Source organism: Bombus pascuorum, chromosome 3 (assembly GCF_905332965.1).
Source record: "Bombus pascuorum chromosome 3, iyBomPasc1.1, whole genome shotgun sequence".
Taxonomy (NCBI): domain Eukaryota; kingdom Metazoa; phylum Arthropoda; class Insecta; order Hymenoptera; family Apidae; genus Bombus; species Bombus pascuorum.
The window spans coordinates 591,191-618,792 of NC_083490.1; the positions used below are offsets into that span (position 1 = coordinate 591,191).

At 33.3% G+C, this 27,602-nt stretch overlaps 8 protein-coding genes and 1 long non-coding RNA gene across 30 annotated transcripts in view; 5 read left to right on the plus strand and 4 right to left on the minus strand.

Annotated features, from left to right (window-relative positions):
- Positions 1-3,819, plus strand: part of LOC132905207 (ras GTPase-activating protein raskol) — a 256,732-nt gene extending 252,913 nt beyond the window's left edge. For 17 of the 18 annotated variants that reach the window (XM_060956267.1, XM_060956268.1, XM_060956272.1 and 14 more), the window contains one exon: positions 2-3,819. In XM_060956267.1, the coding sequence (XP_060812250.1) occupies positions 2-269 (268 nt within the window). In that variant the 3' untranslated portion in view covers positions 270-3,819. The remainder of the gene's footprint in view (position 1) is intronic. The other variant, XM_060956265.1, reaches the window with a different exon arrangement.
- The window catches only part of LOC132905228 (uncharacterized protein C1orf131 homolog), a 144,980-nt gene extending 125,034 nt beyond the window's left edge, over positions 1-19,946 (plus strand). Inside the window, exons 1-2 of one of the 2 annotated variants that reach the window (XM_060956312.1) lie at positions 19,070-19,206; positions 19,278-19,946. In XM_060956312.1, coding sequence (XP_060812295.1) covers positions 19,287-19,808 — 522 coding nt within the window. In that variant the 5' untranslated portion in view covers positions 19,070-19,206; positions 19,278-19,286 and the 3' untranslated portion in view covers positions 19,809-19,946. Of the gene's footprint in view, positions 1-19,069; positions 19,207-19,277 lie in introns of those variants that run through there. The other variant, XM_060956313.1, reaches the window with a different exon arrangement.
- LOC132905217 (histone-lysine N-methyltransferase SMYD3) lies at positions 5,127-7,491 on the plus strand. The gene is made up of 6 exons (XM_060956295.1): positions 5,127-5,758; positions 5,865-6,106; positions 6,189-6,490; positions 6,608-6,887; positions 6,962-7,124; positions 7,192-7,491. Exons 1-6 carry the CDS (start codon positions 5,643-5,645, stop codon positions 7,406-7,408), a joined length of 1,320 nt encoding a protein of 439 aa, XP_060812278.1. The 5' UTR covers positions 5,127-5,642; the 3' UTR covers positions 7,409-7,491.
- LOC132905233 (uncharacterized) lies at positions 6,335-6,648 on the minus strand. The gene is made up of 2 exons (XR_009657758.1): positions 6,559-6,648; positions 6,335-6,485 (listed from the first exon to the last, which is right to left on the minus strand). It is a non-coding gene; the product is annotated as an uncharacterized LOC132905233 (long non-coding RNA).
- Positions 7,643-11,320, plus strand: LOC132905213 (rab-like protein 6). Its single transcript, XM_060956287.1, has 6 exons — positions 7,643-7,865; positions 8,277-8,473; positions 8,541-9,025; positions 9,112-9,893; positions 9,991-10,492; positions 10,580-11,320. The coding sequence occupies exons 2-6, from the start codon at positions 8,347-8,349 to the stop codon at positions 10,778-10,780; spliced, it is 2,097 nt and encodes a 698-aa protein (XP_060812270.1). The 5' UTR covers positions 7,643-7,865; positions 8,277-8,346; the 3' UTR covers positions 10,781-11,320.
- Positions 11,460-13,612, plus strand: LOC132905219 (uncharacterized). Its single transcript, XM_060956299.1, has 5 exons — positions 11,460-11,721; positions 12,281-12,757; positions 12,845-12,933; positions 13,012-13,233; positions 13,330-13,612. Exons 1-5 carry the CDS (start codon positions 11,599-11,601, stop codon positions 13,541-13,543), a joined length of 1,125 nt encoding a protein of 374 aa, XP_060812282.1. The 5' UTR covers positions 11,460-11,598; the 3' UTR covers positions 13,544-13,612.
- LOC132905226 (DNA-directed RNA polymerase II subunit RPB7) lies at positions 14,103-15,939 on the minus strand. 2 transcript variants are annotated; one of them, XM_060956310.1, is made up of 8 exons: positions 15,815-15,939; positions 15,553-15,662; positions 14,772-14,931; positions 14,645-14,695; positions 14,513-14,578; positions 14,376-14,447; positions 14,263-14,296; positions 14,103-14,182 (listed from the first exon to the last, which is right to left on the minus strand). In XM_060956310.1, exons 1-8 carry the CDS (start codon positions 15,824-15,826, stop codon positions 14,166-14,168), a joined length of 522 nt encoding a protein of 173 aa, XP_060812293.1. In that variant the 5' UTR covers positions 15,827-15,939; the 3' UTR covers positions 14,103-14,165. The 2 variants fall into 2 exon arrangements, with proteins under 2 accessions (XP_060812293.1, XP_060812292.1); XM_060956309.1 differs by having other exon boundaries at positions 14,103-14,296.
- Positions 16,069-18,850, minus strand: LOC132905232 (uncharacterized). The gene is made up of 6 exons (XM_060956320.1): positions 18,714-18,850; positions 18,403-18,643; positions 17,846-18,310; positions 17,191-17,400; positions 16,879-17,123; positions 16,069-16,789 (listed from the first exon to the last, which is right to left on the minus strand). The coding sequence occupies exons 1-6, from the start codon at positions 18,848-18,850 to the stop codon at positions 16,222-16,224; spliced, it is 1,866 nt and encodes a 621-aa protein (XP_060812303.1). The 3' UTR covers positions 16,069-16,221.
- LOC132905214 (b(0,+)-type amino acid transporter 1-like) lies at positions 19,822-27,573 on the minus strand. Of its 3 annotated transcripts, none has more exons than XM_060956289.1 (6): positions 27,156-27,573; positions 21,852-22,208; positions 20,988-21,736; positions 20,640-20,853; positions 20,249-20,554; positions 19,822-20,165 (listed from the first exon to the last, which is right to left on the minus strand). In XM_060956289.1, the coding sequence occupies exons 1-6, from the start codon at positions 27,178-27,180 to the stop codon at positions 20,101-20,103; spliced, it is 1,716 nt and encodes a 571-aa protein (XP_060812272.1). In that variant the 5' UTR covers positions 27,181-27,573; the 3' UTR covers positions 19,822-20,100. The 3 variants fall into 3 exon arrangements, with proteins under 3 accessions (XP_060812272.1, XP_060812271.1, XP_060812273.1); XM_060956288.1 differs by lacking the exon at positions 27,156-27,573 and adding an exon at positions 25,491-25,912; XM_060956290.1 differs by lacking the exon at positions 27,156-27,573 and adding an exon at positions 22,381-22,949.
- Between the last annotated feature and the right edge of the window lie 29 nt (positions 27,574-27,602).

The following is a 27,602-nucleotide window of genomic DNA, read 5'->3' on the forward strand; positions in this document are numbered from 1 at the left end:
GGTTAATCTCCGTGGAGGAGGAGCTACGGCGCGAACAACAGAAGATGTCGGCTGCGTTGTCGTACAAGCAGCGCGTGATCGACGCGCAAGAGCAACAAATAGCTGCTTTGGACGCTGCGAATTCGCGTCTAATTACGTCAAACACAAAACTGTTGTCCGCATTGAGCACCCTGAAGCAACGATACAAGTCGAGCCAGCCGAGCAACGAGGCGGCTGCGTTACTCCAAAACATCGCTGACATTGGCGAGCTGAAGAGCTCGTCCTGTTAAAAGGAAGAGAGAGAGAGAGAGAGAAGGGAGCAACCACCTGGAACATCGTTGGTGGACATGGGCGTGAGGACCAGCCAGACACCCAGTGAACCGCCGTACAACACGTACGATCATCGGACAAAGCAGAAAAACACGAAGATTATTTTATCTCTCGCGTTTGACGAATGCTTCTGGTTGAGGAGTCTCGAGGATCACTCGATCGATACGATTGCTCGCGTGTAAATGTTCTAGTACGTATTCTAAAGAGGAAATCTCAACGAGGAGCAAGCGACTACTCCGAATCCGACTTTCTCTTTAGTTCGTTCTAGTTTTTGATGTTTCCTCGTTTAGTAGCGCAACATCGAAGGAAATACCGTATTGTTGTGGGAAGTTCCACGAGGATACTCTTGCTAGGTTTGACGAAGCTACGCAAGCGGAGAAAGAGCGCAAATTGAAACAAAAGAGAGAGAGAGAGAGAGAGAAAGAGGGAGAGAAAGAGAGAGCGAAAGGCGTGCGAAAATAGAGGCTACCTAGTAAGTAGGCAAATGGTTTAAGTAGATAATTTACGTCGAATTTAATGTGACACATAGCATTTAGGATTATTTGTATGGAATCTTGTCGCGAATCACGCGATACCTCGTAGTTCTCGTTTGACAGAAGTCGATGGACCCTTAGCTTTGTATCGCCACGTTTTAACGTTAGATTGCTTTACGCAAGCCTGTCCCAAGTGACTTTTCTTCGTTAGAATTGAACGAACCGGGAAGTCGATGGCCTTTAAGTTTAAGGAACACGTCGGATTTCTTGGTTGGCGAACGGCAACGAGGTCGATCGACTTGTTCGGCGGTAGATGAAAACGAAAGACACAAATGTACACGACGTTTATCTCTTCTTTCGTTTCATTTCCCTTCCGTATTTTCTGAATTCTGTTATTCGTTCTGCATCCTGTATACGTACCTTGACACCCGCACAGCCGCATCCACCGTAAACGCTAGCATGATTTACGAAGAATTGTATCGTGGAATTAGCTCCATGTTAAGTTGAAAGATTTGCAAATGTATTTTATGTCTTAATTATCGAAGAAACAGTTCTGACGAATATCAGTCGTAAAGCTTGATTTTGAAATATAGTCAGTTTTTCAGGTTTGAAATATTGTTTTGCGACATAACCGAATGCCAATTCGGTTCGCTAACAAAAATACCTTTAAATGTACCATTGACTCCGATATACACGATGAGTTTTCGTGAATGGAACTTTGGAGAGACGTAACGTTAGATGCTAGGTGATGACTTGCGACGTATATGTACTTACTATATTTCAAAGCTTCTTCTTTTATAGAAAAATGTGCCCAAATTGATGATTTCTATATATATATATATTTCTATATATATATATATATATTTCAAACAAGTCTTACATTTTCATAAAATATGATAATAAATTGACTTTCTCAGATATGTGTTCACAATATTTTTGAACATGTATATTCAAAATGGCTTTCATTCGCATCGCATAAATTAATATACAGTGTGTTGGCTGATTATTTACAATAATTCTATAGTCGAGCCAGTAGTCATGTGCACGTAATGATTATATGGCTACTAGAAATTTTGCGATTTCCAAACATTATGAAATAGGAAAAAGGAAAGAGGAAAAAATTTCTATATTACGGAAATTTATACCGCAGAATCGATATAGGCAGATCGTTGTCGATATAAATGTAAGTAACGCGATAAATAGAAATACGTAACAAATTTTAGACAGTTGATACTTAACGGCAGTACTTGGTTCGTTTATACCGATTCGACGCGTTGGACCTGTGTGGTGTCTTTATACACTAGTAATATTGCCTTCGTAAATAAGTTGACCTTTCGTAGTTCCACTCACCTGGCTAGTCCACATATCTACATGTCTACGTTTTTAAACTTTTATTTACCGATCATTCTGCCGTTAAACGATCTATCGATAACGATTATTAGCTTTTAAGCCTCGCGTCGGATTAAACGCTCTCGTCAACTATAACTCCTTCCTCCTACGAACAAATAATTTGACAAAACATACGAAGTATAGCGAAACAAATGATTCGGCGACCTACGTATATTCGTCAGAATTTGTTGCCAAATTTTTAAGCTCAAAATATGCCTGCAAATCGAATAACAAAAGTATAAACGTATATTGTATTATTAACGACGTTTGACACGCCAACATGTAACATCCTCAAGCACACCTGATCGTACTTCAGGACCGTATATATTTGTGCATATTTTTCTAGTTTACCTGCTCGTGTGTCGCGTTCGAGCAGCAAAACGGACGCACGACGTTTTTCTGTTCGTGCGCGATGCATAACGTTTTTATCAAAGACTTCTCTTCCGTCGAACGACGAAGAGAAGGATGAAACAGATAAGAAAAGAAAAAGAAAAGAGAAAGAAAATATTATTCGAGCCGTTGAATTTTTCACTATTTCGTGAAAGCTTTTCGTTTGAGCGTTCGATTCGAACATCGATTCTTACTGTAAGCGACAATATAATTTATTTAGTAGTTTCTACCAAAGATGAAGAGGTTTTTATTGTAAAAAGCATCGAGATTTGCGTGTAAGATATTTTCTGTTTTCGTCACTAAGCGTTGCTCGAGCTAACGCTGGTCGATCGCCGATCAGATAAAAGAAGCGCCGGCTACACGATGTATAAAAAGAGTCCTCTTCCTTGAGAAGATCGTGATTCGAAAAGAGAACAGTCGTGCACCGATATCTCTTAGTCGCGCGAACATTTTGTTATATTCTATATTTTTCTTTGTCTGTGTTTATTTTCTTTTAAGATCAATTATACACAGCAATGCGTCATGCATAACGAATTAGGTACACTATCGATGACAGTCTCGTTTTTTCGCAATCGTTAGCGTGTATTATTGTTTTACATCACACAACAAGTATATTATCATCGTAGCCATTGTATAGCGAAATGCACGCGTGCTAGATCGAAAGATTTCGAGAGAGAAAGAGGCGGAGTATGCGTGAAGAGATCTAAAAAGCGAAGAAAATTTGAATCTGTGTGTGCCTGTGTGTGTATGAAGTATATGAGGAAAAGATCACGATTCAGTCTAATCTCATTTTAAAAAAAAGTATTATCTCGACAACTTGTATCATAGCTCATTATTCGTCCGTGAGATCATTTTATTTTCTCGCTTTTTGCCAATTATTTTTGTATAGAGATATCTATCTTTCCCAGTTTCTTTCGTTCCACCATACACTTTCATCCACTTCTCGTACCTTACTGCCCTCCATTTTTGTTTTGTACTTTCTTTAACCACGACCCTTTTTACAGAGAGGTGGTTTTGCCGACGATATTTTCAATCATCGAGTGTCGACACCATGAAATTAATATATTCAACGGTACACCCTTCCTCCTGTTAGACAATGTAATCGACAAACGATAAAGTAATCTATTTAAAAGTGATTTGAATAGCGTGTACATTGCTAAGTTTTTTGGTATATTCGTTTCTGTAATACATCATCTGTATTTAAGCGTATAGCATCTATTAGTAACAGTACATGAGCAAATAAATATGATTAGGCATATCATGGTCGTTAAATAAATATGTATATATTCCAAACATATTTCTCTTTTTAATAGCAGTTCGATTTATCATTCGATTATTTGAAAATAAAGAAACGTCCGTATTTAATAATTTTAGTGGGTCTACGTAGCCAGAAAGAGAATAAAAGTGCTCACGCTGATTGTTCTCGTTCTCGAACTAGTACTGCACCATACAGCCAAGTGCTGAAAGGTATTTCATCTTAGCATATACAAGAACCTATGGAGTTAGTGATTTACCCTGTTTGGCTCTACGCTAACATTTACAAGAAACTATTTATGTAGTTCCACCACAAACGAGGTATGCTCGTCTGTGGTTCCACTCTACGTGAACCTGTTTCGATTCTACGATTCTACGGTGAAGTTCATATTTGTCGACCCGAGATAGACAAATAACTCTATACGCAATAGCTTTTTAGACATGATGTACGTGCTTCGCATGCACGTTTATTTACAAGAGCGATGAAAATAGAAGAACAAATTAACCATGGACAAGGATAGTTGTTCAGAATCATACCTTCCTCGCCGATTTCAATGATTTTTAAATATATTGCAGAGAGTGTGATTCTGAACAACTTTTGTTCTATAGATATAACCTCCGCTCGGGCCTTGGTTTCCGAGATATTCACAAAATACAATATCGATACCACGATATCCAGTTGTTGCAGGTTTTTTTGATTAAAAAATTACTGAAAACCAAACATTTGGTCTATTAGAAGCACTTAGTACTTTATAGAGCTTAACTCATATTTTCATTATGTTATACTCGTTATATATTCCCTTATTTATCGAAATAATTAAATGAAAACTTTCCTGATATTTGAGCGCATTAGAAACTAATAGTTCCTTGACCGCCATCTTTGTGACGTCAACATATCTAGTACGTGGTCGTATATACAGATCTGGACACTTCCACGGTTGGGTAAGGCTCTTACCGACCGGACAATGTTGGTCGATTTGTCCACAGTAACGCGCCCCGATCTGTTTGTTAGGATTCGTTGCGCAGCGCGATCTTGCGTCTCCAACAACAAGGGTGACAACAGGACTCTTGTTCGCGTACCTCAGGCGTCAAAGACGAAGCAGCGATAGATACGAATGTTCTTAGTATGTCGGTAAAATAGCAAAACGTCGGTAGGCCAACGTCATCTATTTTATAATTCTATAGCTTGTTGGTGATATAATCACTGACGAATTGTCTACAATAATTTCTGTGTTCGCCGTAGAAGATCTCAAAGAGCGTAAGAAACTCGGTTTTTTTTTTTTTTTTTTTTTTTTTTTAGCAGGTCGGTATTTCATAACCTGAGATACAAAGTTCCATTTAATACCATATCTATCCTATCCTTAGTCAATGGTGTAATATATATTACATCGTAGTCGAGGTGTGCTTTATATGGCTCTACAAATCGGTCGCTAGCTATAGAACGCGGCCTGCGTTGCCGCCTTCGGCACGATAACAATAACCATGTATACAAATGCACGGGCTCGTTGCAGATTGCAGCTGATTGCAATTGCAGACCACATCGTGACAGATCTATGATATTTATATCGTTTTGTTTAAAACAAATTAATTAATATTTTTATCAACTCGCTACAGGCTCATCCTAGATAGATGGTCGCTCCATGCTCGATCTATCTTATGTATAAATGGACCTTAAATCATAAAGGACATAATAAAATCTGATTTTTTACACGATCGGTATTTCAGATCATGGAGCATCAAGTTCTATAAGATGATAGGTCTAATCTGTACCTCGTCTATGGTTATACCTCGTCTTAAACGTTATTAATAAAAATAACTTTTTTAAAAATGAGCAAAAGTGACAACTTTATTAAAAAAGGCACCACTATTCTTACCGCCAAACCATTTGCTTATGTACTTTGTTCAAAATATAAAAATGTCCGATGTGATTATTGCTTTAAAAGGTTCAATTTACATAATATTTTTATTTCTAATGCAAATTAATAATTAGTTCGCTGATTTGCAGTGTTATAATATAAGTAGAAATTATTTAAATCTTGTCACTTTTAGTGGAAAACTCTTCAGATGTTCTGCCTGTCAGTATGTTTATTATTGTAATCAATCTTGTCAACAAATGTCTTGGCCCATGCATAGTAAAGAATGTGCAAGATTAAAAAAATTTTCACCATGGGGTATATCAAATGTTGCAAGACTAATGGCACGTATAATTATAAAATTAAATCAAGGGGGAGATGAAGAAAGAGGATATTATAATGAAACTAGTTATAGGAAATTTAAGGACTTAATGTCTCGTAAGCCTTTATGTTATATAAGAAAACGAATTACTATTTATATATTTCTACTCAATTTATATCTAAAATATTATCTTATTAGATTGTTCTGAGATAAAAAAGGATGAGAAAAAAATGGAACATTTTGTATGCTTATGTAATGTTTTACATAAATTTCTTGAAGATATGCCTATGCCAAGTACTGCAGAATTATTGGGTATTTATGGCAGAATTACTATTAATTCTTTTAGTATATTTAATTTGGATATGAATATTGGTGTTGGTATTTATTTGGGACCTTCTATTCTGGATCATAGTTGCAAACCTAATGCTGTAGCAACCTTTGAGGGAACTACCATAACTGTTAAAGCAATAGAAGATCTTCCTTCTTTAGATTTGTCTCAGGCAAGTCTTGTAACCTTCTTTGCTTCTATAACATTGTAATACAATTTTTTTTTTTTTTTTTTTTTTACAACAGACAACGGTTTAAAGTATAATGTAGTTATGACTAAACATGTATAGATAAGGATACCATACATCGATGTAATTAAAACAACGAGAGATAGACGTGCAGAACTACAAAGTTCGTATTATTTTTGGTGTGACTGTGAAAAATGTGAAAAACCAGAACCAATGGCAGAAGCAGTAGCATGTCCAAACAAACTTTGTACATATCCTTGTGCCCCGAATGCTGATTTATGTGAAAAGTGTAATACAAAATTCCCAGAAAATTTTAAAGAAATTTTTGATGAAATATCTGAGTTTACTGCATACCATCTAGAAAACATGAAGAATATTGCCTGTATCCTTTTTGTAACTAATAACAGTCGATTGATTTAATATAAGATGTAATAAATTCCTTATAAAAGAGAATAGATCTGGACGTAAGCAAAACGTGTCTCTCAAGACAAGAAGGTATTTTACATCCTCTCAATGTGCAGCATGTACAGACTTTACAAACTGCTTTTGACTCCTCTATAAATTTGCAACATTGGGAAGAAGCTGAATCCTACGCTAAAGAACTTATTAATGGCTATTTGTAAGAAGAGCATCTTTTTGAGTATATTAAATTAATAAATAGAATGTAACTTATTTTCATATTTCAGAACATATTATGGAGAAATTCATCCGTCAACTGGAATACTTTATTTATCAATAGGAAAACTTGAGGTATATTTGAAAAAGTTAAAACAAGCTATCAAAACGTTAAGAAAGGCTAGTTTGATATTAACAATAACACATGGAGCACAACATAGTGTGATAGTAGAAAATTTGAAACCACTTCTTTATCAAGCCACTATAGAAGACTTCAGTGAATCATAACATTTTTTATGTCGATAATTTATAATTGTATATAATATATTAACAATATACAATTTACAATAAATAATTTTAGTATTTAAGAAGATGAAATTAACATTTAATCCTAAGGAAAGATTATATTCTACTCCTATATTTAAGATGTAATAATCAAGTTTTGAAAAGCACCGCTTCCATTAATACCAACTTTACAATACTACTATAGATATTTACGTAATATAGAAAGATATGCAAATTATGATAGCGATTCTTAAGTATTTATTTTAATAGTGCTTTCCTTGATACTCCTTTTAGTATTTAACAATGCTACGAATATAATAAAATAAGTGATTAATTGCCAACATTACGACAAAAAAAAAATACGTACAGCTGCTAAGTGACAGCTGCCCAAGTTTTATTAGATCTGTTAACTATTACGAAAAAATTTTTATTTTCCATGGAAAATTCGATATAACATGTGGTAAGCAACTATTTTCACTTGCAAATTTATTCCAAAAGCATTTAAAATAACATGTTTACTTCCCTATAATAACTGTAATGTAAACATCAGATAATATCAATCCATTTAATAAATATTTTTTTTATACTTTTATTGTTTAAATTCACTATTTATACAATACCTTTGATTCCATGGATTTCAAATATAATTCAATTATGGGATATTTTTATATATTGTGTAATGTTTAGACTATTGTTCCATTAAATATTTTCTTTAAGTTAAGGCAGCTTATGTTTTATTATTTCATTTATTTTGTATAAATAATACGTATATGATTCAAGCTTGTGTTCATTTAAATACGTGTTATATCCTCTGTTAATTCAATATAAAAATCTATAATCTATATGTACATAGATATATATAATTTTCTAGATATCTGTTATAAGAATAAGGAACAATCCTTATCTGAACTATCATTAGTGTAGTTAAGAAGAAATATACAATGTTTTCTGCATTTAAAAGACTAGCTGGAAAGTCAGATGGAGTTGGCAATATATCTCCTAGACCAGCTCATCAATCTATGCCAACAACTTTACAGAGAAAATTTGCAAAAGGTGTACAATATAATAGTAAGTGCAATGAACTGATTTTGAAAAAAGGACAAAATGCTTTAAATGAAAGGAATTTTATTTTTAGTGAAAATTATTATAAAGGGTGACAGAAATGTAGGAAAGACTTGTCTATTTCATAGACTTCAAGGCCAAAAATTTATAGAGGAATATATACCGACGGAGGAAATACAAGTAACCAGTATTCAATGGAATTATAAAGCTACTGATGATATCGTTAAAGTTGAAGTTTGGGATGTTGTAGATAAAGGACGACGTAGAAAAAAGTTAGAAGGTTTAAAAATGGACAATTCGCAGTCTGAAAATATTATTGAGGAGCCCGCATTAGATGCAGAATTTCTTGATGTTTATAAAGGGACCAATGGTGTCATTATTATGATGGATATTACAAAATCTTGGACATTTGATTATGTACAAAGAGAACTTCCAAAAATTCCTAACCATATTCCAGTAATTGTTTTAGGAAATCATTGTGATATGTCACATCACAGAACTGTTACATCGGATCATGTAACGTACTTTATTGATTCGTTACATGAAAGAACAGCGCAAGTAAATTTATTGATCTTATTAGCTATAAATGACTGGTTGAAAAGCATGTTTATAACATATTATTCTACTTTATTTTACTTCTACAGGTCAGGTACGCAGAATCATCTATGAGAAATGGCTTTGGATTAAAACTTTTGCACAAATTCTTTAATCTTCCTTTTCTTCAACTGCAAAGAGAAACATTATTGAAACAGCTTGAAACTAATGAAGAGGAGACACGTTTGACAATACAAGAACTTGATCTCTTTCAAGATAGTGACGATGCCAATTATAACAAATTTTTGGATAATCTTGTTAACAGAAGAAGAGCACTTGCTGATTCTGTCTCTGCCAGTATTCTAGTCCCTAATGTTACATCTTCTTTGAGCAATCATAATATATCTTCCAATGGCAATATAAATGTAAATGTTGAAGTTAAAAGATCAATATCTATGCCCGGCCCAATCGGAGGTGGAACTCCTATTCCAGTGAAAAATATAGACTTTAAATCAATACCAAAGAAGGAAAATTTTACAAACACTTCTGAAATTCAAGCAGTTCCTATTAAAAATTCACAGATTACATCTGTATTATCTAGTACACAAAATATTTCAAAATCAGATTCTAAAATGGCTGAACTTTTAAGTGAAAATTCTGACAGACGAGATTCAATTAGCAAACCGCAATCACTTATGTCAAAAATATTTGGTAATAAAAAGGAAGATGAAATAGATAAAGGAACGCATATTAATAGCCCAAATACAAGTGTACCCTTAACTAGTGTCGAAGATTTTGTACCAGATGATGGATTATTAGATCGATCATTTTTAGAAGATAGTAGTCAAGTTTCACCACAAAAGGTACAGCATGAGGAGCTGGATTCTGAAAGGTATACTAGGAATATATGAGTAAAAATGAACTCGTAATATATTATTTATTTTTAATTTTTGTATTTCATATTTTATAATTTTCTATATTCTTGACAGTGATACTGAAACTGCAAATCCCTTGGTTGCCGGATATGAAGATGACTTATCATCAGCTGACGAAGCAACGCCTCCTATTCAACCTAAATTAGCTGAAAATCCATTAAGCAAACAAAAACACAAGCGTGAAACTTTATCGCATGCAGAAATAAATCCGGAGAAACTGCGACAAATTACGAAACGTGATTCTATTTCATCTATAGATCAAGAATTACAAATATCGAACAATTATGACATAAGTGAACAACAAGAGATTAACTCGGATGCATTTGATAGTTGGCTTCGACGTGATTCCAAATGGAGACAAAGCCCCGAGGGTGGTGAAGATGTAAGCAGTAATAGCACCAGAAAAGATAGATTGGAGCTGAGTGACAAAAGTTTAGATGTTAGTGTAACAAGTTCTAATGTGCATTTAGAGTTGCTCGACAATACCAGCGTACGTCATATGAGCTCCGATGGTGGAAGCCCTGTGTTAAAAGAAAAGAAAAAGCATAAAGAAAAGGTACGTTAGACCTTTAGCGATATAAAACACCTTTAGCGTAATTTCACACTGCTTAATAATATTAATTGCAAAATAAAATGCTTCTAGACGGAAGACAGAGAGAAGAAGAAAAAGAAGAAGTCAAAGGATAAAGAAAAAGATAAAGAAAAAATAGATAAGGCAGAAAAGAAAAAAAAACGTTCGCTACATCGTTCAAGAGATGAAAACAGAGAACGCGATGAACTTGAGGAATTTCTCAATGGTTCTGTAACTAGAATTGGTGTTGATGTTGCCTATGAAGCGATATAGTGTTTTTTATGTAACATTTAATCTACCCTTTAATTAGTAACGCTGCCTTCTAATAACGCGCATAAAACATCATGTAATGTTGAATTATCGATATAAATTTTATATTTACATATATCTTTCAAGCAAATAATGTATGATGTAAAGATTTTGTTACTGTTCTTTATATGATAAAATAACGTTATAGATTGTAACAAAATATTTCTAATGAACCTTTTATAGTTTTGAACGTTCGATAAATTAGCATTCTGCGAATGTCTAACACGCACGAATGTATTTTTGTACATTTAAATGCAACATATCGAAATTATTTATTTTAATATATTACATTTTTATCAACGATATATTTTTCAATGTTATGTTGGAAAATAATTTGAGTGCAATATGTTAACTCTTCTTTAAAATGAAAAGAATTGCATTCAATTAATGTTGTAATTGTACCATTACCACTATTTTTTAACATCATATATCATAGCGCAATATGTCATCGATGCAGCTTCATGTTAATAAATGTACATAAATAAACAAAAAATTGTCATATGATTTTATAACTTACATTTTACTTGAGATATGTCTAAACGTGCTGTACTAAAATTTCAATTAAAATTTAAATTTGCCACTAAACACAAGCGCCATCTTTCAAACTTCAAACATCTGTTAAATTCCATCTGCTTGGAAATTGTAATGGAACATGTGTGAATTTGCCGGAGACTGTCTATAACATGATACTAAGGTCATGCCGACAATTCTATTTTATATTACATTATATGTGTAATTAAGCAACATTGTATACAAATCAGTGAAACAAAAGATCCAGAAAAATGTCATTTTATTTACGTCCTATTTCAAATAAATTTACATCTTTTGTTAATGTACGAAAACAAGTAACTGATATCAACTATCAGTTATTAAATAATATTAAACCCTCTGTGTTTTTGGATGAAGTAAGTTATAATTATACTAATAATTTTCGTACAATAATTGTCAATCGTTTATATTTATGTGACATTTTTAATTGTCATCATATAAGACCTCCGTTTCAAGAACTCGTATTATTGCGTAGAATAAGTTAACCTCAATATACTTATGTAATAATCATTTTATCATAATAATTTATTGATGTTTTATCGTTCTCACAAAGGCGTTATTAATTAGGTCATTTAATATTTTTCGTCTTTTTTCTATTGTTTCGATATGTTAGTATTACCTAATTTTTGAGATTTTGGAAAATATTAATTGATAGAATTGTTAAAATGAATAGACATTGTATTGAATTTTGTTAATATATACTAACACAATATGGAAATTTATGTTCTTCTTACTAAAAACTGTAACAACTTGTAAGTGACAAAAGCTATGTATTATTAAGTGGTTGTTTATTTCCGTATATCTCTCTTTTGTGTGTTACTTAATTTATAATTTTAATATAATTTTTATTCAAATATTTTTAAAAGCAAAATTTTGATAAAAGATAGATATTCAATAACTGACTCTTAATTATAGTTTTTAGATACGCAAGGAAGCTCAATAATAAATGACAGAGAGAAACATTTGAATTCAACAGTTCATTCGTTAAGTCAAAATGAACCAGCTGTTTTTAATGCTAATATTGAGAGTTATAAAAACAAGAAATATAATTGGACTAAACAGCGAATTATTAAATTACACAAACAAAAACAAATGAATACTCAAATGAAAAGTGTTATCAATTTAGATTTAGACCTGATATTATTAAAGAACAACACACAATGGGAAAAATCGTTCTTAAATTTAAGAAATAAAAGTTTTCATTTACCATATACAAAGATGGTAATGACTAAGAGGATATCTGATAATCTCTTACTTAGCTCTCAAAAGGATGGAATGCTTTATACAGCAACTGCTCCTAATGTGCATAGCACAAATGAGATGCAAGCTTCTGAAGATCGTAATCCAATTGAATCAAATTTACAAAATGTGTTTGATATTCTTCGTAAGGATGTATGTTTCTCTTTCGTGCAAAGAAATTGTTCTGAATTACATAAAACTTGATGAAATTTTATAAATATTAATATCTATTTCTTTCAGTTGCCGCTTCTATTTGTTAAACAATTGGATTATGGAATCTATACAAAGGATATAGTTTTTGTCAACAATATTAGAGGAACAACAAGTGTGTAAGTGCATAATGTAAAATATTTTTATTATTAATGTTCTCAAAACAAATAATACATATATTTAAAAATGTTTTACAGTGGTATCCAGGATTATTTTAAGCAAGTAGCGTTTTTAAAAATAATAGGCCATTTAAAGTATGCTTTTGTTAAGTTCGAGGTTTTAAAAATGACTATGCATCCTGAGGATAACAGTATTAAAGTTCGTTGGCGTATAGTAGGTATGTCTGGTACACGTGTATTTCTTACATTTTGGAAAATTAAAGTCTGGAATTCAAAAGAGCAAACAGAGAATACACCAGCGTAAGTCATTTTTGTAATTCTTCTATAATTGTCTTTTATAATCCTGTTTAAATTTATATTTATCTATATTTATATCATTTATATTTTTACCAACAGGTGGTATGATGGTTTTTCGACTTTTTATGTTAACAATGATGGGAAGGTATTCAAGCACGTCGTCGATAAAACGATGCCTGATCAAAATGTAACAGAAAAATTGAAGTCACCCATTGACGCAAAACTTGCATTATTTGTTGCTTTATCAGGTTTAGATACACATTTTACTCAATTTTGTTTAAGAAGATATACTAAACTGCTTCGAATAAAATAAAATAGTTATTACAATTTTTTAAATTATTACAGCATGTAAAAGAAATAAATGATGCAATTACATAATTAATATATTGTTCAAATTTATATAATTATAGTTAATAGTCATATTAAAAAATGTTCCTTTTTAATACTTTCGAATAAATTAAAATAATATAATCGAGAAAAGCTTGCGAGTTGAATAAATTATATTGATTAATATCATTAAAGCTATATATATATATATATATACACGCGAGTGACAGAATTTTATATGTGATATAATTTATATGATGAATATATATAATTTTACTTAAATATTATGCATTAGCATTTTACAGCATTGTTATTATAAGTGATCGTTAACAAAGAAAAAGATATGTTCTGTTTTAAATATAGTTTTTGATACTGTTGTGAAGTATTATTTTACAATCTCAAATTCATAATAAATAAGATATTTATTCATAATGAAGTAGATGTATGTTTAGTGAAACATATATTTAAACAATCTAGAAATTAAAAGGTAGTATAATAAATTATATTCCCTACTTTATATGGTATGTAAAAGTTATCATTTTATAATAAAATATTATTTTAATTTATATACAAAACTTACATTAAAATAATCTATATATTGATTGTATTCAATTACACACAAGTCCTATAAAAGAAAAGAAAACATGTGTTATGGAAATGAATAATATTGTAAGAAATCAATAGGCTGATAAAATAAATATTTACCCAGATAATCATCCATCAATGTTCCAATAGCAAACTAAAATATATATAACATCAGCATTTTAACACACAATAAAAGATATTAAGACGAATTATCATATGTTATAAATACTAACAATTCCTGTTGCATCGACTCTTGTGCCCACAATTTTTAATCTTATTTCATCATCTGGTTGAATAATTACATCCTGGAATTTATGAATACAATTTTTAAGTTATACTTTTTTATCGTATGCATCTTTTAAATACCTACCTCTTCTTTAGATTTGTAGCATGGTGGATTGATATTCGGACAAAACTGCATATCTGCTGGAATTGACTGCAAAAAGATTTAGTTATTTGCAAAATACAACCAGGATTATAAGATACATAAAAATAATCTTACATGGTGCGATATAAAACATGAAAGTGGCCCTATTTCAGCAAACATTCCAACCTACCAAAAACATAGAGAATATATAATCTTTTAAATTATACTTTCATAGAAATTTAGAACTGCACTTAATGTTTACCTTGTTTACTTGTGTCACTATAGCATCTAATACTTCTCCTTTAAATGGCCTAAATACAATGGCCTTGTATTTAACAGGATACACAACAAAACCTTGTCCTGGCTGTATGATCCCTGCGCCGATATTATCTATCGTTGTTACAGCAACTACGAAACCATATCTGAAATACCAAGAATTATTATACATAATTACTTAGAATAAATATACGTATACTACTTTAACCCCTTAACCTACGATTTACGTTCGATAATTTTGGGCCGAAAACGTAAACAAGCTGGAGCAGCCTTCGAACAATTCGCACGACTTGTGCAGTACATAGCCGAATCGCTATTGAAGAATTATAGAGAACGAGGACAATTATTTTCCGGAGATATGCCAGAGAGACTGCACGCGAAGCATTGGGCTCATTTTCCAAAACACATTGGCCCAACAGCATCAAAATTAAGACCGTCAAAACCTTGTAGAGTTTGCCAAAAAAATAAAAAACGCAGAAAAACAACGTGGGAGTGTAAGAAGTGCAAAGTTCCCTTACATCTACCAGAATGTTTCGAATTGTATCACACCATTGCAGATTATTAATTTTGTATTACCGATTTTTGTATAAATAAACTTTTTGTAGTATTTGCATCTACCACAATTATTGCACCAGGTTGTAATTACTTATCAAATATTCCACAAATATTTATAACTATTATTTATAACAAATATTTATAACGGGCTATGCCCGTAGTTGTAGGTTAAGAGGTTAGGTTAGTTTAACTAATCATAGTTTTAAACTTACTTTCCTGTACAGGTGCCTTCTACTTCAGTATACAGTTTTTGTTTCACTGTATCTAATAATTGAGGTCCAAAGTATCTAGGGTGTAATAAAATTTCGTGTTCTAACGATATCTGTAAAAATGAGTAATCAAAATAAATTATTCGCACAATATTTTATTTTAACAAACATTTTAAAATTAATATTTATTCAGTTTTTATGATTTTTAAGTTATATCCCCGAGTATTTTTATATGTATTTTATATTTTATATTAAAACAACTTACATGATAAAACATGTTTATATCAGATCCTCCAAATGTTTGTATACGCAATATAATGGCTATTCACACAATGTGCATAATTCCTTCAAACATAACCTCACATTTCGTATGTTTCGCGCAAACGCCGTCAAATGTAGTTTTATAGTTATGAATTAACAGTTTCGAATCTTTCAACTTTAATGTGTATACCGGACAATTATTTTGGTAAAATTAGATAGAAGTATGTAGTTTGTAAGAGAAAAAAGATAACATTGATATTTAATGCAGAAAATAATTTATTCTCAAGCATTTTATAGATAAATACGATTCTCAAAGAAGCAAAATCTCTGATATAAAATATAGCACTAATTTATCTAATATTCGTTTCGCAAGCTTTCATACTAATTTACAATTTACATAAGAAAATAAAACTATTGATTATCATCATCTACAAAATTTGATTTTCGTTTAATTTCTAAAGCTAATTTATATCCAAGTTCTGGTCGGCGATCTTTTCCTTCGACCATTGCTTTCACTTGACTTGAATTTACAATTACGCCATTATCAGCTATAACAGTAGCTTTAGTTTTTTCAATGTCAACAAGGTCTACTCCTCGGCTACAGTCATCGATGAGAATAGTCCGATAACCGTTTGTAAGTGCATCTACTGCAGTAGCCCCGACGCAGACATCATAGGCTAATCCGCAGATATATATATCTGTCGCGCCCTTTTCTTGTAATTGTGAAGATAGACTTGTTTCCATCATTTTTTTATTATCCCAAAAAACGGAATATGAGTCTACTTCTGGATTCGTTCCTTTGTATATCTTAATTGCATTGTCCACAATTTTCAGATCTTTATGAAGTTCAGCACCCCAAGAGTCTTGAATGCAATGACGCGGCCAAAGTCGTTGCTTTAACAATGGCGGACCTCTGAATGTTATAGTATCATAAACTTGTGCTGCTTCTTTTGAGATTCCGCTACTAGGGTCAACATCTCTGTAAAAAAGATAAAATATTCAATTTATAAATTACGTTAGAAACATAAATCTATTAATTTAAAATCAAAATCGATCTAGATTAATTACCTTAGATGTAAATTATCAATAAAAGATACGTGATCCATAGGGTGCCAATCAAGAGAATAAAACACTGCATCGAATTGTACAATCTCTAATAAACGATTAATTGGTTCAATTACTTCTGAACCATCATGCTGGGCAGCACATTGCTTAATATTTAGAGAACCTGTTATGAAATCGTTTTGTACATCCACAATTAAAAAGGCGCTCTTTGGACGAGTGCATGTCTTAATCCATCGATTCCAGCATATCTAAGATCATAAACTAAATGACTTGATAATCATTTCAACAATATAATATTTACAAACGTATAAATACCTCAAATTCTTCTCTGTCAATTTTTCCATCTCCGTTCAAGTCAAATATAGAATACATTTCCTTCAATTGATTTTCATCGACGTTATAAATTTTCCCACGATCATTACGAAATAATGCACGACAAATGAATTCAAATTCCGTAATCGACAAATATCCATCTCCATCTTTATCAAATGCAGTAAAACATGCATCCATGTTCCTTTGATGTGACTTCTTGCATCTATGTCATTTGTTTAATCAATAACCGCATTAGCAATATACGATTGCATTATATATTATTTTTCAAGTCTCTTTAGGGTTGCAGTAAGTTATAAAACTGTTGTAATATACGTGTAATACATGCACTTCATTTTAATTACACTACAGTGTGTTTTTTATATATTTGCATTACTATTAGTATACTAATAATATAGCATTATTATCAACATCAAATATCATTTAATAGTGCCTAATACCACATAATTTGATATAAGGAAATAAAATAAATAAAGTTTAACCTTTTAAATTTTCTTATTGCTTTATTTTGCATAAAAAATTTACGATAAAGTATACATTTTTTTTTCATTTGTCTATGTACTTATCTGTACAAGATTGGAACAAAATATTATTGTTGTGTTAGTCTTTGATGAGTTAGTAGCGACACATCAATTACCACCTCTGGTTCCAGCAATTCGTTTACTTTATATTTCATAGATTCTTCATAAGCGTATGTAACAGATGTATCTGTAAGTTGGATATTACATTGCGCTAAGATTAAAATACAATTACGTAATCGTGCACAAACTTCGCGGTTCGCTTGAGGAATCCTTGACAAATCCTGCGTGAAACCACCTTCCGATCTATCAGTATCTTTCTTACTAGCTCCAATCCATATGTAACCATTATTTCCTAATATTAGACTTGCACCATTCGCTAAATTATGAAAATGGGTTTTCTTTCTTTTTATAAGAGCTGGTGATACTTTCAACATTATACCCTGAGACAATTTACCATACTTTAAGACCCTAGTGTGCAATGAGAGTGAACCGTCTACAAAAGTACTTTGTACTTCTGCACAAATTAAATCTCCTTCCTGGAGATACCTTCTCATAGTTTGTTCGTCTTCTGCAGATCTTCTCCTCTACAAATTATATATAAGACAGCATTGCCTTGAAACTTATAAACAATTTAACGTACGTAAACTATATGAGAAATTATATTATTATATCGTACCAGTTCACCACCAGGTAAATTAACACTAGACAGCAATAATACAGAATCAAGTTTGGAATTTGTGTCAACTTTCCATCGCTTCTGTTGTACCTCGGTTATACGACCAACAACTACATCTCCTATTTCACCCTGATAACGTGCTTTCAAAGGTCTTATCGAAATAAGTTTATTTACTTTTTCTAAAACGCCAGCTACAGATGCGCGTAATGTGTTTTCATCATCCACGTATGTCCCATGCCCTCTAACAAAATTAATATGGCAAATGAATCTTTTTCTTTCCTTCTTACATTAATAAAATGTAAAGTATTTACCTTAAAAAGTCAGGCTGACTAGAAATCTCCTCTCCTGGTGTGTATATTCGAGGTTGTATGTCTTCATTCTTTATTATATTTAAATCGACTCTATTTACTGCCAAACGTACATTAATAGGTGGATATTCTTCCATCATAGATGTCAGTAATCGTTTTTATACTGTACATATATGATAATTAATATCTGCATAAGTATGTTGTGTCTTATTTAGTATTACGTTGTAACAGTAATATTTGAGGTTATGTGAAATACGATGAAAGATACGAAGTACACATGCATAATATTGTCAAAAGTTACTGTCTGATCAATTAGAAATTAATTATTATAATGATTATATATGTCCAAATAACAAATAATAAAGCAACAATAAAACAACGAGAGAATTTATTAAATTTGCAATAAATTGGTATTCATTATTTTTAGCAGTTTTTATTATTTTAGCAGTGAATAAAGGATAATTGTGTATTCAGAAGAATTTTGATTTCGTACATAGTAAGTAAATATACATATATTTAGGTGAAATAAATGATATAAACTGATAATAACAATAATTACGTTTTCAGTATTTTATAATGGAAGATTTTATTCCAACAAGAGTATCAAAAATAAAACAGGACGTCGTGAAGGAATTCGTATCGGTAAATTATGAAAGACCAAAGAAAAGGGTAAAAACTATTGAAAGCAAAGAAAACAATGACGTAGAAAATTCTAAATTCAACGTAACAAAAAACGAGCGGAATGAAAATGATAAAAAAAGAAAACAGGAACTAGAAATGAAACGTGTCAGATACGAGGTTATGAAGTTCGGTATGTCTGGTTTTAAAGAGAAAAAAGCAAAAGAAGCTGAAGTAGCACTCGCTATAAGTTTAGGAGCAAAACCTCCCAAAAGGAAGGCTATTAATTATAAGATATTACAACGTGAAAGAAAAATTCAGAAGAAAACACGGCGAGATGACGTGACACATGCATCAGGTCTTAAAAAAAGTCTATCAAATCATAAAAATAAAAAAGCGCGGTCGAAGCGCGGTTCTGATGGTATACTGAATGTTTATGGAAAAGTAAGTAAGAAAACATTGGGTAAAAATCAAAAATAAAATTTTAACCATGAACATTTAAAATACTTTTAGTTGCTCTGTTCAATAGTTACAACGTTAACTAATTGTCTAACAATAATGTGTTTCATGTACTGTATATTATATATGAGTAACAAGTAATAAAATAATATTTTTATATATTTGTGAATTCATTCGGGCCAGCCTTAAGCTTCGATAAGAGGTTACATATCTTTATCTATTCATATTTAAAATAGACATTCGTATCGTGTTCGCTATGCCACAGTGGAATGATTTGGCATTTAAAAAATCACACTTCTGCATCTGATCGAAATCAATCAAACGCTGCGGCCGTTGGTGCGACTTCGAGCAACATCTGAAGAAAGGCATTCACACCTTCTGCAAACAGAATAAACAATGCAAACGAGTTTCTTCTTTATCTAGCGTTAATTTATTCAATTAACTTTCTCGAATGGTCTTACCCATAAATTTGGGCACGTATCCGTATTTAACAAACGGGAGGTAGACAAGCATGCCCGCTAATATGAACCCAGCCGCATACAGGTATTCAATTTGAGGGTTATCAATGATTGGCGCTACAATCAGGTACGCAGAGATTCCAAGTACGAGAACAGGTATTATCAGCGGACATTTATATGGTCGTGGATGATTCGGTCTGGTCCTTCGCATCACTAATAGAGCTAGCATTGCTCCACCATAAAAGATCCAAGCAGTGAACGAAAAAAAGTCGATCAAGGAATCAATGTTTCCGGATAGCACCATTGCTCCTAATCGACGAGGAGATATTTTATCGAGTACTTAGTAGAATAGGTATATGAATGTAATTGAATGTGATATTTGTGTAAAAGGTACCTGCAACAAGGGAATGGAAGATAAGTCCTGGTGCAGGAGTAAAGCGTCGTACGTGAACATAACTGAGACAGTCAAGCAGATGACCCTCTCGAGACGCGGCAAAGCATAGTCTACCCGCTGCAAAAAGAGTGCCATTTGCGGAACCGAACGTGCTAATCGCAACCGAAAGTGGCATAAGCCATGCCATAACGCCAAGAATTCGATTTCCAAAAGTCTGCAAAATATTAGTCCATATTTCTTTATACAAAATCATTAAAAATACGAATTACTAATTGAATTTTCAACCTGACTCTCTACTTTAATACTTGAGACTTCTATGATAAAGGATAACATTAAAAATTGTCTTACCACTGCAACAGCTTCGCTTTCGATCATCTCCGAAGGTGACATCACGGCCAGGTAGGAGACATTTATCAATGCGTAACATAGCGTAACGAGGGGTATACCGATCATAATGGACCGTGGTAGATTTTTGGAAGGATTTTTGATTTCTTCGGTGACATAATTGAGATTATTCCATCCATCGTACGCCCACAAACCAGTATAAAAAGCTGTGGCTAATCTGCCTATATTAACGGTACTACCGTCCACGGTATCGAAAGCGCCTTTCAGATGCTGCGTATTACCCTGTATCAACTTATAAGAGCCACCGGCAATTACAACGAGTATGGCGATCAATTTTGCTGCGGTAAACGCGTTTTGTACACCTGTGGCTAGATTAACGCTGTAACAGTTCACTAACAGTATAAGTATGATCGCCAGGAGTGCAACGATTTTGACTACTTCCTCGGGTGGATCGCAGTCGGCCGCAAAGGCTTCAACCGCGTACTGCGCGAATGACAAACAGATTATCGCCATCTGAGATGGTTTTAAGACCAAAGTGGAAACCCACGAGAAGAGGAAAGCAGGTGGTGCACCGAATGCGTCCATAAAGTAAGCGTACTCGGCGCCGCTGCTCGTATTCATCGTACCCAGCTCGGCGTATGCTAACGCACCGCACAGACTCAACATGCCGCAGGCCGTCCATACGAGGAAGCTGATTCCGATACTGCCGGTTCGAACCAAAAGCCCTGACGGCGAAACGAATATCCCAGAACCTATCGTTTCGTAATTCGACGACGAAGAAGAAGAAGAAGAAGAAGAAGAATTTGAGATTGTACTATTTCTAATTAACCGTATAAGATTTTACTGAAATCGTATAGATTGCTCTACCTATCATGGTACCAACGATTAGAGCCACCCCACTGACGAGTCCCACCCGTCTCTTGAGGTGAACAGAGTTGTTCTCCTCTGGGTCCGCCCCCTCCAGCCCTCCACCCCCTCCACCACCGTCTTCATCATCTCCCAAATCCCCAGATTTAACTTCTTTCTGTTTCCGTTCGTGTAGCTGTTGTTGTTCCTGTTGATGTTGGAACGGAGATGTAATTGGGTTCCAGCCATTGCTGTTGCCGTTGTTTCTGATCGATCGAGAGACCAACGTCGTTTCTGGAATTCCATTCCATCCACCGCTTTGTAACTGCTGTTGCGATTGGTTCCCGTTACTTGTCTGTGGATCATGTCCCACGGTAACTGAAATCATGCGTATTGTTTCGTTGTTTATTAAAAATCATTCTTATTCTTACATCGAACAAATTGATCTTTCGAACATCATTCGATATTCCTATATGACATTACTACGTTACGTTATAGGGTTATACCGTCAATCGAATTGAAGATTCACAGAAATGGATCGTACGGTTACCTTCGTACATAATTCATCAAGCTTTATTATCGACAATTTCAACCAGCTCCTCGACCTTGCAAATGGTACAATTTTTCGCAAAGATATACGACTCTGTCATTAACTCTGTCATTAACGGACATTTATAAAGTTGGTCTGAACGTTAACATCCAGTTTTTTACTTCCACTCCACACATTGTGATAAACGTGAACGAAAAAAGATTGCCAATAATTTCACTTAAATTGCGTATAAACGAACTGTCGTTAAAGACATCGTAAAACGATTTACGAAATAAACACGTGAAAATAACGTGAAAATAACGTGAAAATAACGTGAAAATATACGTGAAAACGTGTATTTCAAAAAACGCAACTATCGAGCAGTTTTCCTCGCGCGACTAATGAAAGATATTAGCATACTTCGGAGAACCGCGACGATCTAAAAAGTGACAAATCGTTGAATTTATACTTATATCGTCATGTGACGTACATTATTATATTATTATAGTCGAGATGTTGTTGCTACCGTAATAGTTCGTTTGGCCAGACGCCAAAGATTTCTCGTGGCTAAGATCAGTCTGCCTTCTTTATACATATTTCGCCGTACAATATAGTATAAACATATTTCACCGTGAAATATAAACCCGTTTTGCGGAATTTTTACGCGGCTATTAGCTCGACCGATACCGGAAATATTGGTAATGTTATCGAACGAACTCGATACCGAGTTTGTTAATCGTTTTTTTAATAGATTGCTTGCTATCGATCTTTTCCTACGCCAGCATGTATCGTGTACATTGATAATCAAAATTATCAATAATAGCATCGATACTGAATACGAACCGGTGGTAAATGTTTTTGAAAATAAAGAAGCTTAAAACGTTTATTTTATCGAGTGCGTGACCATGGGTATTAGGTGTATTGCATTCTTTCGACCGAACCTCGTACTACGCGAGACGTTCGTGGTTTCATCTTCAAGGTGACCTTTGAATAAATTATTGATTTTCCTGTTAACGCATCTACGTTAACAGTTTATCATTGTATCAGATTTAAATAACGTCCACGTACTTTGAAATATCGGATATATTTGATGTATCAAAAATCCATGTACGTAATACTGGAAATATTTCACCTTTTCTTTCTCTAATTTCTTTATTTGTTTAAACGTATGAAAACAAAACAAATTGAAAAATTGATGAAATGAATTTTATAAAATTCACGAGACGTATCATTCTAATTATAGTTTAGGTTGCACTTTCTTTATCAGTGAGCGCTTTGAGTAGCATTATAACGGAGACGTTTATAAAAACTGCTGACCGTTTATATTTCTAAATGGTAACGTATCGTTCAAAACCGTGTAGCCGTGCAGTTCTTTTAATGTAACCGAGTACAACATCGAGTGTGAAATACTATCAACATTTGATTAAATAAAGTTCGTTGATGCGATGGAAAGCGCAGTTGAACGTAGCTATGTTTAAGCTGCAATGAAAAGTCTTGCAAGATTCGTGTCTAAGCTATCCTGGTTTAGTTATCGATAATATATCAAAAAAATGACGCAATATGACAAGAGATGCGCGCGTGCGTTATTTTATAAAGCGTTATGTAAAAATATGAAAGAAAATAAATATACGATATAAAAATGGAAATATAACATTATTGTATCTTCTATTAACGAGTATTAACCGATTAAACGATATTATAATTGTTTCGTATAAAGAGATAACAAATTTCACAGTTTTTAACGACCGAAGAGGAAGTATGTCACTAGAGGAGGATAACTACCAATGAATATTATGCATGACCAATGACGAAGTACAAATGAGTTAATAAAGTTCGTCGAATCGGTAAGACGATATGTTAACACGGATATTTGCAATATGACGCGCTCATGCTTCTACGCACAGTCTACCATAGCCTCCCCACCTATCGTTTAACGTGCGAAATCTATTCATAAAGAGAACCTTTTAATTTTTTAATTTAAATTATGCTTTCTGATATTTTTTTATCGTCTACGTTAAGACGTTCATTTACCGCTGCTGATACATACGTATATTGTGTGTGCTTCTAAACCGTGTTAATGCCTATTGTGATAAACTGTCGTAATGATCCAATTGCGTTTAATTGATCGTTCGTGCGAAAGAAACCGATCTCTGTGCGACATCTTGCATGAAAGAAGATTTTGCCTACGACTGAAGGTCGAACTGATTATAAAATGAACCAATAAAAATATGAAGATATAAATAGAAAAGAATTATTAAAGGACAATTAGCTTATTATAAACTACATACCTCTGAAAAGAAACCAAGAAGATGTTAGAATCGAGCTGAATTCAAAACATATACTCTAATTGGATTTACTAGGCTGAACGTCGTATCAATGTGTAATGCATTTTACACCGTTCAATAATTGTATCAAATTCTATACAGTCAACCATTCTTTATTCGTAGTGATCCATTCGACGAGCTATCGAAATAAATTCTTTTTTTTTTCAACCATTTTTATCAACCTACGTATATATACGTAATTCTAATCGGTTCATCGGGCTCAAAATTATAGCAACACGACAAAGTGTGGTATGCTTCGCTATATTTAAATGTAAATACTTGGTCATTCTCCGTGTTACGTAAATAATGATGGAGAACATTCGATTTACTCTCAACGTCAAATCGCAAAATTGTTCGTGTAAAACTGCTGATTTACAGTCGTATGACATCGGTCAATGGTTTTCGTTTCGTTTTATCGATCGTTATATTTCTCATTGTCTGTAACTTTACTTGCAAAATCGAAGACGATTTTTAACTCTTTCGCTTCGCAAAAAATGTGTACTGTGAAAAAACGGTTTGTATATAAATAGAATCGAAAGATAGCAACAGAAGTCTCTAATTTGAGATGTAATTATCTTACTCGGTGGATTTCGCGTGTGACGTGTTCGATCGTTAGAAGATCATGAACGAGCTTCTAATAACCGTAGCGTTTAGAATAGCAAGGTTCTTACGATAAAATCAACACCGCTTAGAACACGTACCACCTAACCCAGATAGTAACTGAACACCACAAAGGCAAGCAAGATGCATTGGTTTGCATAGAAACTACAATTGGCTTAAACGGAATACGCGTCGTACAGTACTTACTTATCGTTGTCTGTTCGTTCAGCGATTCGTTAAGAAGTCGTTGTTCGTCTATTTGTAGCCACATCGCGACCAACGCGTATTCATCGTAAAATGTTAAAAATAATCCCGAGACTCTCGCACGATATCAAGATCGATATCGGATGATATATAATAATCGATCATCCATAAAAGTTTATACCTTCCGAGAATATAACGTTGCGCAATTTCTCGAGTCAAAGAAATAACTTCCCATATCCGTCTCGTTACTTAAAAATTATCGCGTACATTTATTGACCGTTTCATTAACGCCAAAACATAAGCTAGTAGCTTATCCTGGTAAATGGTAAATTTCTATTTGCAACGGAAACGAAAAACCACTTGCGCAAAGTGTCTTAAAATACACCTATGGGCTAGATTTAACATCTGGGTGAACCTGGAAATTTGATTCCCTCTTGTAAAATAAAAATAAACAAGAAAAAAAGATGACCGCGTATATCGTACATATATATGTAAATGGAATGTCAACGAATACTTTTAATTAATTTCCTATTGCTCTTGATAAGTTTAAATAGAAGAGCAGAGATATTCTCGTAGTCTCTTACGAATTTCGAATACACCCCACGCATATTCGGGTTCCTTGTTTCATGGAATGATGCAATTCTTCGTTTAGTGCAATTTGGCTGTTAAATTTATTCACTGTATCAATGTTCCGCACTTTTTCTTTGACCTTATCATTCATACTTTATTAAACGCGATATTATCGTTTCCCTTTATCTTATTTTGAAACAGTTCGCTAAATCGCTTATGCCAATTATGATCGATTGTAAATAATTAAGATTGTAATAAAAGGATTTGAAACACGTAGTTTTTAAATATATCTTAAATGTTATATGGATTTTCTAGCATTCTGTTTTAATCCATCAGTTCAATTAGAATTGTTTCCTTTGATATCGACAAATGGAAATAAAAAATGAGATTTTTACAAATTATAAATAATATGACTTTCTTTTCTTGTCTCTTTACACATTACATATTTTTTGCTAAATTGTAAAATATAAAATATCGCGCTCTGTAACGTAATATGAAGTTCTGCTCGTCGTTATCGTGTTATAGAATATGTATAAAAGAGAAACATAATTGACTTCGCGAAATGTAAATCGCGGTACATCTTGGCACACACGTGTTTTCTGGTCCTATAACTAACACAAATACGTACCAACAGGTTTTATTTAATCGATGAATTACCCAAACATTTTATCAACACGATACCGATTATAAGCTGATTTATAGCCTTTTATTAAACAATTAATTCGGAAAAAATGTCCGTTCTAATTTATTTACCGGTTTAAAGATAATAAAATCTGTCGGTTTTTGTTTGAGTATATATCGTATTGCGAATGTGTTCAGGCTTTGTGATCCAATCATTCTTTAGGGACCTATCAATTTCTTTAATTTCATGAAAATCAAATACCATTCGCATAATGAGGCGCTTTGTACAGTTCATCAATGCCAATGAGAAAGCTTTTTCAAGAATGGAAGTCGCGTTTATGAATGAGCAACCTGATGAGGGTAAAAAAGCGCGCGAATTTTATCAATTACGAATAAATGGCTGTTCTCTCCATAAAAGGTTCAGCATTAAGATACGACGAAGAATAATAATTGCAAATAAGGAAAAATGTCGCTCACCTCGTTTGAAGGGCGCGACATGCATGACTCTAAGAGGGACCGATAAGAAGGGCGGACTGTGAGACCGCCTCTCATGACACCACGCCGACTTTTCGAAGCAACCACTGTCTCTGCCCTATACAGCTGTCTTCGACCCGCCGTCTGCTTCTTTCCTGCGCTAAATTCGCTCGCAAATTTCTAGTTCTCGTTTCAACGGGCGACTTTTACGTACGCCCTTCTTTCCGCTTCGGATTTCGAACAATAATAATTTGTTCGAACGCTACGGTTCTCTTTTATTCGAATCGAGTATCTCCGAATTCGAATGTCGTCGATGATATCAACTGTACAATGCGAATTTGCGTATGCCTTCTATGTGATTATAATATTCTGACTATTTCCAACACGATTTGCACCAATCCACCTCTCACGATGAACTGGATGTTCGGCAGAGGGAGACATACCCGCCAA